The sequence below is a fragment of the Helicoverpa zea genome, chromosome 5 (assembly GCF_022581195.2).
Source record: "Helicoverpa zea isolate HzStark_Cry1AcR chromosome 5, ilHelZeax1.1, whole genome shotgun sequence".
NCBI lineage: Eukaryota > Metazoa > Arthropoda > Insecta > Lepidoptera > Noctuidae > Helicoverpa > Helicoverpa zea.
The window spans coordinates 1,731,434-1,747,104 of NC_061456.1; the positions used below are offsets into that span (position 1 = coordinate 1,731,434).

A 15,671-nucleotide genomic window follows, 5' to 3' on the forward strand; every position below is an offset into this window, starting at 1 on the left:
AGGTAACATTATTGATACCAGACAAAATCAAAGAAAAATGCAAATAATTGTGTCTTTCGTTGCGTTGCAAGCAAGCCCTGTAAAATATTTCTTATTATTATAGGGAAAAGGATGATAACGACACTATACTGAAGCTGATAAAAAAAAATACAGCCCATAAAATGATATGATTTTTTCTTAAGGTTTCCTAAAAATAGCCTGAAATGATCAATAGCTCGTTAGCGCAAATTAAAGTTTATTATGTCTACGTTTAGCTAGGAATAGTATTCTTTCATTTGAAAACCTTGAACATAGGCATTACTTTCCTCTGCTTACATACAATATTGAGGTCTCGGCACAAATTATCGCTAAGCCACCCCACCAGGGTGAGGTAATAAGTTCTGAATGTGTGCATTTGGATTGAGGGCACATATTTTTTAATAGTGTGCAACGAAATAAAGATTCTAGGGCATTTAGTAACCAGATTTTACCTTATTTCTAAAAAACCTCATTCATTAATCGGTTTAGGAGCTACGGTGCCACAGACAGCCATAGCAGTCCAACTTATCAGCGAAGAAGTATAGGAGTACGTTATGTTGGGGGTCTTAAATTAACTAATCCACTTGCAACTCAAATATCTAATTATTGCCTTACCCGTCCAATACTCATTGCTAAAATTACATGTCGGAGTGACTGCGTCTGTACGATTTAGGGTCAATTCCCACTGACAGAGCAGCGGCCGGCAGCGGCCGTAAGGGTCAATTCCCACTGAAAGAGCAGCGGCCGGCAGCGGCCGGCAGCGGCCGTAATTGCAAGGGATTGAGCGCGAGCGCGGCGGGCCGCGCGGCGCCGCGCTCTTACATTTTCCGTGCTCTTACGGCCGCTGCTCTTTCAGTGGGATTTGACCCTAAGAGCACGGAAAATGTAAGAGCGCGGCGCGGTGCGGCGCCGCGCGGCCCGCCGCGCTCGCGCTCAATCCCTTGCAATTACGGCCGCTGCCGGCCGCTGCTCTTTCAGTGGGAATTGACCCTTACAATGGTTTCTGTAGGATACATGGATTAGGTTTGAGGACAAAAAGAAATGAAAATCCGATGATGGGTGTTTAGCTAATTTATTTTCAGTTCTTAATCGCCAATAACCTACAATAAAGAGCTGATAATACAATTTAAAAAAAGTCCTATCCTATTTTTTATTGAATAATGCTTGGTAACAAATATCGTTTTTTGTATTCAATAAAAAGTTACAACTAAACAATTATTATAAAACAAACCCAATAATGTTTCGTCGAGTGCAGTGTTCGTCGACAGCGACGCAGTATCATTCAAAATACATTATTGAGAAAAAAAATAACTTAAAAATTTAAATAAAGCTAATTAATCATTCTCTAAAAGCCATGTATCAGTGAGTTAATTTCGAGGAAATAAGTTCAGTAGTAGTTAAATATTGGCTAGATCGCCGTTATAGATAAGAATACATTTTAAATAGTACTAAAGGGATCCCGAACTGTCTGATACAAGAGCCGTCTCTCAAGTAGAGCTATGGGCTGGCATCTGCCGAGCCCTATACAATCAAATTAAATATAATTTACGAACTACAACTATAATTCGACAACACTATAAAGAAAAGTACAGTAAAAATAATCATCAATCAAAAATAATTATGGCTAACTAATTCGCACTTTTGAGGACAATGATTAAAGAGGCACTCTTCGTGAATTTATTATTTGTGTAGATTATATGTTACTACAGGTTCCGTAATGTTACTTTAGAAAATATACAAAATACAAGTGTATACTTGTCATCCGTATCTGTTTAATAGACATAATTCTGTTAACAAACCCGTTTTCTGTTACGAACACTAGCCAGGGCTGAGTGTCGTGTCCGGCCGTACGTAGCTCGTCTCGTCGATCCTCAGTCTATGAACACAATTATCCAGCGTACCTTACCTAAAGCATTAAAAGCTAATTATGTGTATGTGGCATGAACTAAACCGTGGAATCTCACGCGGACAATATTGCGACGCTAAGGCTATTGGACAACTTTGAACTGAGAAAACTTAACTGTGGTGGGAAATAACTGCATTTATTGATGTACAATAATACTGTACGTTTAGTAAAAATGTTTCGCAATATTAACCAGCGTCAGATTCCACTAGCAATCACAATGTCTTGATTCATTAGGATACTTTACTCCCGCATATAATATTCACATATACCAAAATATGTTTGTCTTGATATAGATGCAGTATTATACCGCAATGCCGACTCCGTTGTCATTAGGACAGATCTGAAAATAGACAAATATAATGTTAGATTCTAATAAATTATTGCACCACCTGCACTGTGCAACTGTGTCAACATGAGTTAGCAATTTCACAAGAGACGCGAATAAAGTTGACATCGTGATATTTTGTGCCGCCTCAACTCTAGTGCTTTACAAAAATTTTGGTTAACATACACATTAGCAAAACAATAACTTGGCATATTTCTCGCTAAACCCAATTGTTTCACACAAGTAAATTCCGAGCAGAAGTACCCACTGGTACCGCGTACCTAATAATGGAATCTGCACACAACAGTCTTATAAAAACAATCAACAATATTACCAGAACAAGGAGTAGCAAAATAATAAAAAAAAAACTTTAAAAAGTTTCCCAACCACAGCTAATCAATCTTAGTCAAGGAGGTTGTGACACAAAAAAGTTCTGTCATATACTCACAGCTGGGGACAAGGTCCTGGTGCATGTGGTGTTCGGCGTCCATGCCAAGGGGCATGCAAGTCGCGGGCGGGGGTCGGCGCTGCACCTGTTGACGACATTTTATTTGTCAGATCATTTTTCGTTGTGGAACATATAAAAAAAAATCTTGGTGTTGCAATACTTTTGAAATATGCCATTATAAAGACAGTAAGTTACTTAGTTGCGAAACGGCTGCAAATTTCACAATATTTTTTTCAATTGTAATTATTTCTTTTAATTGTAAAAAAAAAATTGCAAAGGAGGCATGCCAGGTAATATTTTATAGGGAGGTGTAATTTCGGTATCGATTTCTGTGGTCTATTCAAATTGATAAGAAGCGTGTGAAAGCTAGCTCAATGTTATCAATACGCGTCCGTTACTGATATTGTTTCAAAATAACGTCTAAACAATCGAATTTGCTACTAGATAATGACATTACCTATTTTATCGCATTTACATACGCGAGATATAATATTATCATCATTTACCTAAACATGCTTGTGTATTTCTTTAATTACCGCATGTAATGGTAATTAACGGTTTTTATATTAGTAATCTTTATTTGCATGTCTGTTTTCCCTAAAGAAGTTTCTTAGAGATAAAACACTAGAAAATAAAGTTATTGAGAACCTTATGAGAAGTTGTAATTTTGAAGATAGTTGAGCTTATATTCTTAAGTTGTAATGAATCCGATTTTTTTGACATGATACATATTATAGTTCGGCCATTCAGAGAATGCGTTCCTGACACGTCGCGATTGAACTGACGACGTAACTTTGCAATGGCGTTGCAGTTACGATAAAAATATTTTTGCTGGTTGTTTACCGTTTTAACAATTGAGGAGCATTAAAACAACATTATTATATCAATAACACTAGTTTACAGTACATTTGTTGCCGGGATTTTTTAAGCTGTTGTTGACTACTCATATTTAACCATATTTAAAACTATTAGTAGTTTTTTTTTATCAGCTCTAGTTTTTGAGATTCAGCTAAGTGCGGTTTAAAGAGAAAAAACGTGGATTTACCTTAAAGAATATTTGTTTAAAAATTATATTAATTGTTAAGTTCCAAAAAACTTGGCTTTAAAGCTCTTCTCTTATGTGTAGACTTTGGGAAATGGCGTATCAGAGACCAGCAATAGTCAGACATCATATTTACATCCCAGAAACCCTGATAACGTTCTTCCATGACACGTTAATCTTGATGCATACGTTCTCCCCTGCTCTTCGCTCATATCTCCTAAATTTTCTGGAAATCTGTCCAGATGACTGAAGAGGAAGTGACTTTATGCTCAAATTGCATCCCATACCTCTTATTTGTAAAAGCAGGTCTTCGACAAGTTCAACATAATTTTCATTATAATTTTTCAAAATTCAATATAATTTTTATTCTCTGAAAGTTCAGGTGAATGCTACACTCTTCGCTAAACACATGTTCTACTTCGGTTTTGCCATTTAGCTCGATTTTTGGTGTTTAAGCTGTTTATGTTCACGCTGCAAAAGTAAGAGCCGTCGAGATGATTTTTCGATTCTTTCCAAATAGTTGGTGTTTTAAGTTGAAAAGTACTTCTTTTACCACTTTTCCATAATCTTAAATATTCAACGCACGATTTACAAACACAATCAGGAGCCCAAGATTTGTCATTTTTATCTAACAACATTCCAAAATATAAAAAATAAGTATTTTTAAGCGTCTCTGATGACATTTCTACTCTTCTCAAACACATATTCTCCACATAAGTAACAAACATGGTTTGGATTGTTCAAACAACGCCTCCTTGAACTACTCGTGTTGTAAAAACTTCACATATTTGTATAATTACAATAAAATACGTACTTCAGCGACTGAAAAAGGTTCAGAAAAGAGAAAGTCAATAACAAGTAAAGTCGAGCTACAAAAAAATTTTTGCGGGTGTAATTAATAAAAACTAAACATAAGTGAATGTTACCAGCCATTAAATCCACGGCAACAGGCAAAAAGTTTGATTTTGTAAACTAGTGTAATCAATGAATGTAGTTACGTCGTCAGTTCAATCGCGACGTGTCAGGAACGCATTCTCTGAATGGCCGAACTATAGTTGTAGCACATAAACTATTTATTCCTTTACTACATAGACAAAAAGGTGCAATATTTAAGCTACAATGGCAGTACCTGGTCAAGATTGAAGCGCACGAAGGCCTCGTACTGTTCAGCCAGCTTGGTGCTGAGCGCCGACTCGTACTCGGAGCGCAGAGCCACTTCTTGCTCGCGGAGCATTCGCTCGCAGATCATGCGCACCTGGACAGAGAAGACAGGTTAACAGATTTGAAGCTTTGTGTCCAGTTGAGTGACGCAATATAGGTTATATTACATGATGATGATGTCCTCCTATCCGAATATATGGCTATATATGGCTGTTCTCATGTAAAGATATTAGCCAACTGCACAGGACATAATTATAGTGCACAAGCATTTGCGCAGACACAGGGTACATAACAAAGATGAATAGAGAACTAACCCCGTTTTTGGAAGTCGGAAAAACTCATGTATGTCCAGTTCCGGTAAAATGCTAATGCTAGCTTTTGGTCATAAGCCTTTTATAAACTGAAAAGTTTCGACTGCAAGCAAAACGAATCGATCGAACCCGTCAATGGACATCTACATCTGTGACGTTTATTTTTGGAAGATGTGAAATTAGAAAATTCTAATTAACTGGCATGTTTTGTAGCCCCTGTTTCGTGAGACTTGAAACACGGCCCAACACAGGTTGGTGAAAAAAGAGGCCTTATCTCTTTCTCTATGGTGATCACAAAAACACAATGTCATTTGAGGAAGGAAATGACTTAGAAAGTGTTTACTCTTGTCTTGTTATAAAGTTAATTTTCGTGAATACGAATTAGCAATTTAATTTATTAGTCAAACACGGAAGGGCCGTTAGGTTGCCAAAGAAGTAGAAATATTCCACATGTTTATACACAATGCCCATTGTAATTGAAAATTGTGTGTAAACTGCATAATTTTTGCTTTCTTTATCTGATTTGGTACTGAAATATTCATGTGTCATTTTCATGCACAACTACAAAAACATGCTAACTATGATAATAAACACCAACATAAGTATAATTTTGCTGAAATTAGGTAAAATCTCGACGCATATTTAATGTAATTTTGTACATAACATCCTAGTATTTCCCCAACGATATTATGGGTCTGCTCTCAGTCTAACAGAATGCAGCTGAGCACCAGTGTCTAAAATGAGGACTGCCTATCTGTTTCCCTAAACCCAATTACCCAGACAGGCTAGAACTCCATTATCATAAGGACTACCAGTTAATATCTAACCCACATCTTGTCTAAATTCTTACAGCCAGTTTCTTCATCAAAAGTAAAAGCCAAAGTAAAAGTCAAAGTAATGTCTAAAGTAAAATTAACAGTCAAATTATTTTTTTCTATTAGTTTTGCTGTCGATTTAGCCTTGAAAAAACGAATTTGACCATTACTTTTACTTTAGACATTACTTTGACTTTTACTTTTGATGAAGAAACTGCAAAATATGACCCATCATTTGTAAGAAAAGTTATTATCAATCAGTTTTAACAGTACCTGTTTGAAAGTGAAGAGGGCACGGTGGTGCACCTTCTGTGTGTTGTGTGTGGAGCGATGCGGCGGCGAGCAATCGCCCTCGGAGCCGCTGGACGAGGAACAAGAGGCCGCCGCGTTAGTCAGACGCAGTTGGCGACGACGCTGCAGACGCTTGATCTCGTCACATATCTCCTGTGCCATGCGCTCTGAAGATACAAGAATATGGAGTTATGGAGTGAATTCAAAGTTGTTCATAGCTGTGTATTGGTTTTAAGTGTTGGGTAAGGCACATAAGGCCACTAACAAGCTAATGATGCCTGTTAGGATTCACATCTTCTGGTACTGAACAAATGAAGATCTAGATGGGCTATCACTGGCAGTGTGACACAGACACTATGTCACAGATGCCATTTACTACATTTTGTGACCTAGGCTGTGGTGGGTGACCTGTTTGTGCAAAGCATAAATGTTCATGAAAAGTAAGTAATGGCTATAAAGTAGTATGAATAACATGAGAGCAGAGAATTCAATAAATCTTAGTAATGAGGCAGTTTATTTTTATGTTATTTAAATAATGGACGAAAATCTGCTATTTCTTATTTTCTTGCAATTCCATAAAAGTAAATGGGCTGTTTCAGTACGAAACACTAATAAACCATTTGTATTTTATTCAGGTTTTAAAAAATAGAATATTCAGATTACTTTTAATATTGAAATGTCAGATGAATCTTCAATAAGTGCTAATCACCACATGCACAAAAAAGGTCAGTGTTAAAAGATGAAGAAGTCTTGTTTCATTTATAACTGCTATTACTATAGTTCGGCCATTCAGAGAATGCGTTCCTGACACGTCGCGATTGAACTGACGACGTAATAACATTCATTGATTATTGATATAATAATGTTGTTTTAATGCTCCTCAATTGTTAAAACGGTAAACAACCAGCAAAAATATTTTTATCGTAACTGCAACGCCATTGCAAAGTTACGTCGTCAGTTCAATCGCGACGTGTCAGGAACGCATTCTCTGAATGGCCGAACTATAAACTAAGCAATACCATTTATTGTTCATGGCAAAAAATTACTGGATAAAACTTGAATAAATAATGAGCACTATAAATATTGTGTTTACAAACTGTATGACCTTAGGAATACATGCAACCTTACATTTGAAGTAGTTTTTATGCATAATGATTAATAAGGTTATATTACAATAGCAATAATGTATGCTTTTTTAGGGTTCCGTAGCCAAAATGGCAAAAACGGAACCCTTATAGTTTCGTCATGTCCGTCTGTCCGTCTGTCACAGCCGATTTACTCGGAAACTATAAGTACTACAGTGATGAAATTTGATGGGAATATGTGTTGTATGAACCGCTACAAAAATATGACACTAAATAGTAAAAAAAAGAATTGGGGGTGGGGCCCCCCATACATGTAACTGAGGGATGAAATTTTTTTTTTCGATGTACATACCCGTGTGGGGTATCAATGGAAAGGTCTTTTAAAATGATATAAAGTTTTCTAAAAAACATTTTTCTTAAAGTGAACGGTTTTTGAGATATCAGCTCTCAAAGTCGTAAAAAGTATGTCCCCCCCCTCTATTTTTATAACTACGGGGTATAAAATTCTAAAAAAAATAGAGGTGATGCATGCTAATTAACTCTTTCAACGATTTTTGGTTTGATCAAAGTATCTCTTATAGTTTTTGAGATAGGTTGATTTAACTGTAATTTACGGAACCCTTCGTGCACGAGTCCGACTCGCACTTGGCCGGTTTTTTCTTTTATTAGTCTTTGGTATTTGCATGTTTTCTAGAAAAACTTAGAGTTCTACAAAAAACTTGATCAAGGAAAAATAAGATTTACGCAATTATCTTGTTTGTTACATATGCACCTTACAAAAACTTAATATACATAAATATTAACAGATCATCTAATTAAGTATGTTATTTACTTAGGTACTTGTTTATTTTTGATCTATCCTGGGTATTTAAATATGAAAAAGTGTTGTTATGTAAAAAACAGAAACCAGCTGTTAATTTTATACACAACATTATCTGCAATCAATGTCTGCAAAACCTTCATAATCCCAATCTTCATGCAAGATTATTATCATAGACATAATTCTTTAAGAGCCTGTATACCATTTTTGTAACAGAAAAAAAATCTTGGTATTCAATATCCATACAGAGACTAATGCACAAAATATTTTTTGAAATCAATATGTTATATTCATGTAAAATTATATGTAAAAATACCACATAGACATTTAATAGCTTTGTGTAAAATGTCCAGTCATCCAGTTAATTAGTAATGTGCTGAAACGTATTAAATTCAGACTTCGCGTAGGTACTGGCCATATTTCGACTGATAAAGCAATATTTATGTCAGAAGAACTTGCATGTAATATAAAAAGTAGGGGTATAGTAGAAACCGACCCACAATTTATATTACAAAGACTTCGAAGCTGGGCATCGGACACAAAAACCAACAAAAGGACATGAAAAAATCCACGCAACGGTCTTCATGCATCACTCATCTCGCTCTAACGCGATAAAAATATTCACGATGCAGTGGAAACAATGGCGTTAGATAATACAGCTGATTAAATATACAAATCAATGATCAATGCCTATTATTTCAATAAACCTTAAAATGTAGCAACGCTTCATCACATTCCAAAAGACATAATAAAAAAATAAACAAACCTGGGGTCAGTTTCACAGGTGCAATAACGGATTCTCCAAATGACGAAGGTCTGCTCTCAGAAACTTTAATTCCAGGACTTGAGCTAGAGCTGGCTGCAAATGGTGAGCACCTTCGCCTTTTAGCAGGCATTTGCGCCATGGACTCCCAGTCCAAATTTCTTTTGAGAGTAGCACACGCCATTTTCTTTTTACGCCCAGCGAATGTCCTCTACCTATCCGATACTATGTTTGGAATTCCTGTCTTTGTCACTAACTAAGCAAAAATCGAAAATAATATTAAAACTTAAAGAACGGAAGCACTACAATTTAAATACAGTTATTTCTAAATTAATTTCTTAAAGGATTTCTATAAATATTAAAGATTATTTGACGCTCTCCGATTCTCTCACTTCCAAATAAAATCCGGCAGCGAACACTTTTCACTCAATTCAATTTTATTTTGACATTTTGTTGTTATACACAAGTTGACCAACATTGAGAAAATTTCATGCATAGACAATGTACTTCATTCAATGTTCATTCACTCGTTTACAATTTTTATCTTCTACCACTGCAGTTGAAGAAATATGGAATAAATTCCTTTCCATGGGACTTATTTTGATTTGATTTTATGTTACATGAATCAATTAAAATCATAAAAAGTAATTTATTTTGTTTTGCAACTCCTACAACTCAGTAAAACACCCATAATCACGTCTTTTCTTCCCTCTCTTTCGCGCTTTTGACAGATAAAATTATATTGTTTTGATGACTGATTCTGACTGTGAGTCATCGTCTGAATAATTATAATTATTATTTGCTCCTTGTTAGTTTTCTAATTTAAGGCTGTGCCTAGTGCTAATCTTATAGGTCCTCGCGCCTATTGTTTCTCGTGTTAAAAGTTTTTTAAAAGCCGTCAAACTGGGGAACGAAATGTCTTCATCCGCTATGGAAAGTATCCTTTTTTATAGTTTCCTAAGTTTTTGACACTATATTTTTGATTTAAAAAAGAATTTACGACCATCTCCATGGAGTTCAAATTCAGTGTATGATGTCTGGCATTTGATTTAATAAAAACAACAGGAAAATACGAAGAAACTATGGAACGTATCGAAGGTATTCCCTACTTTGTCATTGCTATTTACTTTGGTCAATATAACCTTGCTTTGATGTATTTCGAAATCGTTTTCCCATTGGTAATGGTGCCACAGCATACGAGTCGCGTGAGTATAACACAACACATTGGAATGATACCTTTAAAACTGTATGATAAGCTTGCTACAACTTTGTAACCTTCCTAAGAATATGATTCATAAGGGCTGATAATTCATCATCAACAGTTCTAATTTTCAGTTAAGTTTATAAGTTGTATGTTATTTTGTTGCTTTCTGTTAGAATAATATACCACAAAAAGGACTGCAATATTGTTTCCCCAATTGCATCATTTTGGGATTAAATGCATTGCACAGTTTGCAACAGACCACTGTAAATTTATTTATCTTTACTAGTTATATTTCTAATTAGGATCACATATATTTATTATCAGTGTCACACTAAAATAAATCCTTAACTCGCTTTCATCAGAACACCTATTTAATTTAAAATTTGCTGTAAAAGAGTTAGAGAGAAATTCTAAAAAATGTGAAAAAGAAGAAAAGGTTGAGAAGGAGAAAGCTAAGAAGGCAATACAGAAGGGCAACTTGGAGGGGGCTCGGATACATGCAGAGAATGCCATCAGACAGAAGAATCAGGCGCTGAATTACTTGCGGATGTCAGCTAGAGTAGATGCAGTGTCAAGCAGAGTGCAGACAGCACTTACTACTAGGAAGGTAAGGCTTTACTTTCGTATTTGTTGGAACAACTTTAGTCCATTGAAAGAACTCACATTACCCGATAAGGGTTGTGGAAGACGGTCACAATGTAGGTCTAATTGAACCATAAATTAAGCCTGCTACAGGCAAGTCAGGGTTGATTCAGACACTTTTTTATTGGTTGAAGTTGGAATTTGCCTGAGGCAAACATAAGAGTAATAAATACATCAAAAAATTGTCCAAACGGTAAATTAGTTATACCAGAATTTTTGATAAGGTTGAGACAACAATAGAGAAGTTAATAATGTATAAAGACATTACATTGTGATATAATGATAACATTTATTTGTTATCATATTTGTCTTGGACTTAAGAGACCTAACTTAGTGTGCTATAAACATGAAAATCAATTGTCAATGTTTCATATTATTTTGAAACTTTTCAGCAATAAATAACTATGAAATCTGAAAATTCTAATAAGAAATGGAGAATGTAAATTGCTACATACTATTTCTAATGTCCTACTTCTGAATAGTGCTGAGCAAAGACCTGTTTCAAACTTAGTTACCAGGTACAAAAATTAATAGACCCTCACCCACTTTGATTCCACCTTTTTGATTCCAGGTCACAAACTCCATGGCTGGAGTAGTAAAAGCAATGGATGCGGCAATGAAATCAATGAACTTAGAGAAGATATCAACACTCATGGACAAGTTCGAGAGTCAGTTTGAAGACCTGGATGTGCAGTCTTCATACATGGAGAATGCAATGTCACAGACTACCACTACCACAGTGCCTCAGGGAGATGTTGATAATCTATTGCAGCAAGTTGCTGATGAAGCTGGGTATGTCGTATATTTTTTAGAACTACATGATAGGCATCTTGTTTGCGGTTTCGTGCTTTTTGATCATCAGAAGTCTGAACTGAAGACCAAAAATTTGGATTTTGTGCAAAGAGAGGAAGAGATAATAAACACCAGCCTATCAAATTCCTACAATGGATGAGAAATTACTACTGTTTATGGTTAATAACAAAAATGGTCAGAATCACACTTACAATTTCGATGTGGGGATAATTTGACATTCACCAGGCATCTAATTATAAACTTCTTATGTATGAAATTTTATTAATACATTCACCCATCCTTTTACTTAAAAACTCATATTTCTATTTCCAGTTTGGAGCTTAACATGGAGCTACCCTCAGGAGTACCGAGCACCTCAGTGGGCACCGCCACCGTGGTGTCACAGGAACAAGACGAGCTCACACAACGACTCGCCAGATTAAGACAAGCCGAGTAGCTAATGTTGTACAGATATTTGTTATAGAACCGCGGACGATCCTGTTAGAAGAACTAAATAGCCGACCATATGTTTGGGAAAATCTGACGGATCTGTCTGATTAACGTGCTTGGAACGTTTTTCAAGCAGCTCTGAATGTGTTAACATTGTTAGCCTTTTTATAGTCCCCACTGCAGAGGCCTGTCTGCCCATACAACAAAGGAATGTGCATTAATCACCACGCTTGATCAAGGCGGATTATTTCAAACTGTAAGCCCACATTTCTTCAACAATTTTTCCTTCATTGATGTCTAAGATACATGTTGAAAAAAAGTACATATTACGTTAGAAAAGTTACATTACCTCTCCTCTTTCTCTTTGGCAATATTTCCCCTCTTTTAGTACTTGAGTCACGTACATTAACTATAGATAGGCCACTACAATATCCAATGTATATGGTCGGCTAATGATGCATATTGTCTTTTATATTATTGTGCAGTTTATGTGCTTTTATATTGAACAAATAGGATTTTTTACATAGAATTTTGCATCAATTTAAGTACAAAATAGTATTAATACCCCAGGTTTAGTTAGCACCCTATGGCAGCGGTTCCCGAATTCTTTTGGCTTCGGAACCCTTTTCGTTTCACCATTTTTCGGCGGAACCTTAGCTTAAGTAAGAAGTAAACTATAGTTCGGCCATTCAGAGAATGCGTTCCTGACACGTCGCGATTGAACTGACGACGTAACTTTGCAATGGCGTTGCAGTTACGATAAAAATATTTTTGCTGGTTGTTTACCGTTTTAACAATTGAGGAGCATTAAAACAACATTATTATATCAATAATCAATGAATGTTATTACGTCGTCAGTTCAATCGCGACGTGTCAGGAACGCATTCTCTGAATGGCCGAACTATAAAGACGTAAATACCCTTAGGTACGGCTCGTAGCGTGAGAGACATTATACGCAGGCGTAGCATGGCTGTCTGCCACACGGACCAGAAACCAATTTAGCCACCCTTGACTTTGTGTATTATGTGAATAGTTTTCAGATTGAAGGCTGACAAAGTAAACGCAAAAACAAATAGATTGGGTTTGTACACGTGCGAGGCGAGCGAGCGCGATTTTTTTAACTAAAAGAAGTTCCAAGCACCCGTTAGCATTGAAAGACATTTAGCGGTAGCCGGTATCGCGAGCGAAGCGAGCGCGATTTTTTTTTAGTTTAAGTATGTACCTACACAAAATAAACAAAACCACTGTAAATCAATAAAGTCTCAAAAAGTACAATATCCACACAAAAAAGCAAATACAAATGAATAAGCAGCTAGCGAAGACAGCGATTTTGCTTTTTCTGAACCAGAGGAATAAAAAATAAACATCAAAGGAAACCTCGACGGAAGAGCGCGAAATTTTTTCGGTGTTGGATACTTGAGCAATTAAACGAACACAAAAGCATTACACGTAACAAGGAGTCGCGAGCGAAGCGAGCGCGAAATTTTCGGATTCCAGGAGGTGCAAAAATTGGAAATAATGACACACTTTGATTCATGGTAAAAATAGCCACTCTAAATACTCGTATGCCGTGTCATTTCACGTCCTGTCAAATGTATGAAAACGATCCTGGCGATGAAATAAGCCCAAAAAATGCGGTGATTTTTGGCCGACTCGCTACCTACTTTTGCCGATTACCGAAGACCTGGAGGTATTTACAATTTGTAAAAAACGGAATTAAATTATCTGCTGCCGTGGCCTTCCCGCCACTTGTCGCGAAAGTACGAGACTTACACTCCCGAGTGGTACCCACCTACATGGTGCCTAAATGGAATTTTAGAATGCAATCATCATCATTAATTTAAGAGCCTAGCTCTTGTCGGTGCAGCTCCTTCCATTTACACCTATCTAGCGCCAACTCCTGAACTTCCTTATATGTTACAACCTTCACCTTTTCTTTAATTTGCTTGATGTAGCTTAGAATGCAATATTTAAAACAATTTAATTGAAAATGAATAATAATTTAATATTGTCAAAAGTGAAACATTTACCATATGGAAATATTGAATTTACCACGGAACCCCTGAGGGCCTGTCACGGAACCTCAGGGTTCCGCGGAACCCCATTTGGGAACCGCTGCCCTATGGTATTACTTTGTAATGTAATGAGTCAAACTATGACTTAACAGGATAACTGCCCGTAAGTTCTTAACTACTTCACAAGATGCCTACTATGTATTAAACGCTAGAAAAAGGCATAAACTGCACAATTAAAGAAATCAAAAAAACGTGAATATGCAGCTTTCAGTTAACCTTGACAATAAAATTACAATTTCTGTTGCTAGTTCAAGTTAGCTTTTCAACATACAAAACGTGCATGTAACAGATCTTATTTCAAACGCGAATCTTAAATGATATTTCGATGTTTTTATTTAATTTCGTGTCATTTCCACTTATGCTAATTATACTGTGATCACATGATATATAGAAACAGGCATATAAGTAAGTATCTAAGATAAAATATAAATGTCTTTAATTTTTTTGTAAATTATCTTTATAAAGTTATCAATATAAAATTGTTATATTTTTGTTGTGTTAGTAATCCCATAGTCCCGCATCTACATTTGAGAAAAGCTTCTTATTTCTTACACAATACACCTGCCATCCAATTAGCAGCGTTTTACCTGAAATAAAACGCATATTAAATACTTACCTTATTTGAAGCTTACTAGTTTGAGATAGGCACCTACGTGTTTTCCGCTTTTATCTATGTCCTTTTCTACCCCATATCTTGCATCTCTCTCGCACACCGACCAGTTTCACTCCCCACCAGGCAGGAGGCGACGAGTGTTCTCGGCGGCCACAGTTCGTCATTGAGTCGAAAACACCAGGCAGAAATTAAAATGTAAGCTTCAAATAAGGTAAGTATTTAATATGCGTTTTATTTCAGGTAAAACGCTGCTATTAAATTCTTGACCGTTATTTGAAGCTTACTAGTTTGAGACGTGTTTGTTATCGCCTGGTGGATGTGGACGCCAATGTGAGCAAAAGCACAATGAAATTGTGTATGTAAATAGGTACTTAGGTACACGAGTAATCACATGTAAGTATGTGTATTGCGTCCTGGAATACTAATGTAATCAAAGTTAACTGGTACTGGTACTCAGCTACATCCTGTTAGACTGGAAGCCGACCCCAACATAGTTGGGAAAGGGGCTCGAAGGATGAGTAATAAAAATTAAAAGAGAGATGCAAGAACAAAAGCAAAAATTGATTTCATTTTCTAATTAACAAAAACATTGCGATACTTCTTAATAACAATAGTAACAAAAATATAGACATTAATCAGCTGGATTAATTAAATAATCGAGATAACTTGCTACTTCTATTTAGTGGGTATCTTTCCCTTCTGTAAAAATGGGCAAATGTATTGCCTGATCGCCAATTACCCTTTGCTAATATATCGTCCAAAGGTATATTGTCAACACAGATTTTGACGCTACCGCCGAGTGGAAGCTTCCTGGGGTTGTAGTTATTCCTGCCCCTTTTAACAATGTCTTAATCCACCCGTATCATCGTTCGGGTGCCTGCCTTTGGTTGGCCTCTAACGGATATAAATA

General features: G+C 36.2%; 2 protein-coding genes across 4 annotated transcripts; one reads left to right on the forward strand and one right to left on the reverse strand.

The window, feature by feature from the left end:
- Positions 1–1,073: 1,073 nt before the first annotated feature.
- On the reverse strand, positions 1,074–9,431 carry LOC124630233 (akirin-like). 2 transcript variants are annotated; one of them, XM_047164002.1, is made up of 5 exons: positions 8,989–9,430; positions 6,300–6,484; positions 4,869–4,994; positions 2,698–2,782; positions 1,074–2,264 (listed from the first exon to the last, which is right to left on the reverse strand). In XM_047164002.1, the coding sequence occupies exons 1-5, from the start codon at positions 9,167–9,169 to the stop codon at positions 2,254–2,256; spliced, it is 588 nt and encodes a 195-aa protein (XP_047019958.1). In that variant the 5' UTR covers positions 9,170–9,430; the 3' UTR covers positions 1,074–2,253. The 2 variants fall into 2 exon arrangements, 1 of the variants encoding a protein (XP_047019958.1); XR_006984402.1 differs by lacking the exon at positions 1,074–2,264 and having other exon boundaries at positions 2,706–3,430; positions 4,793–4,994; positions 8,989–9,431.
- Positions 9,432–9,716: 285 nt separating this feature from the next.
- Positions 9,717–12,557, forward strand: LOC124630232 (charged multivesicular body protein 1b). Of its 2 annotated transcripts, none has more exons than XM_047164000.1 (4): positions 9,717–9,922; positions 10,552–10,796; positions 11,403–11,623; positions 11,957–12,557. In XM_047164000.1, exons 1-4 carry the CDS (start codon positions 9,901–9,903, stop codon positions 12,078–12,080), a joined length of 612 nt encoding a protein of 203 aa, XP_047019956.1. In that variant the 5' UTR covers positions 9,717–9,900; the 3' UTR covers positions 12,081–12,557. The 2 variants fall into 2 exon arrangements, with proteins under 2 accessions (XP_047019956.1, XP_047019957.1); XM_047164001.1 differs by lacking the exon at positions 9,717–9,922 and adding an exon at positions 9,965–10,083.
- Positions 12,558–15,671: the final 3,114 nt, after the last annotated feature.

Excerpts from the sequence above, each read along its gene's own strand:
- LOC124630233 (XM_047164002.1), bottom strand. The coding sequence starts at position 9,169 with ATGGCGTGTGCTACTCTCAAAAGAAATTTGGACTGGGAGTCCATGGCG. Across the intron at positions 4,995-6,299 it reads CCCTCTTCACTTTCAAACAG|GTGCGCATGATCTGCGAGCG; the intron begins GTACTGTTAAAA and ends TTCTCTGTCCAG. Across the intron at positions 2,783-4,868 it reads TGCGCTTCAATCTTGACCAG|GTGCAGCGCCGACCCCCGCC; the intron begins GTACTGCCATTG and ends TGTCGTCAACAG.
- LOC124630232 (XM_047164000.1), top strand. The coding sequence starts at position 9,901 with ATGTCTTCATCCGCTATGGAAA. Across the intron at positions 9,923-10,551 it reads GTCTTCATCCGCTATGGAAA|AACACCTATTTAATTTAAAA; the intron begins GTATCCTTTTTT and ends CGCTTTCATCAG. Across the intron at positions 11,624-11,956 it reads CAAGTTGCTGATGAAGCTGG|TTTGGAGCTTAACATGGAGC; the intron begins GTATGTCGTATA and ends TTCTATTTCCAG.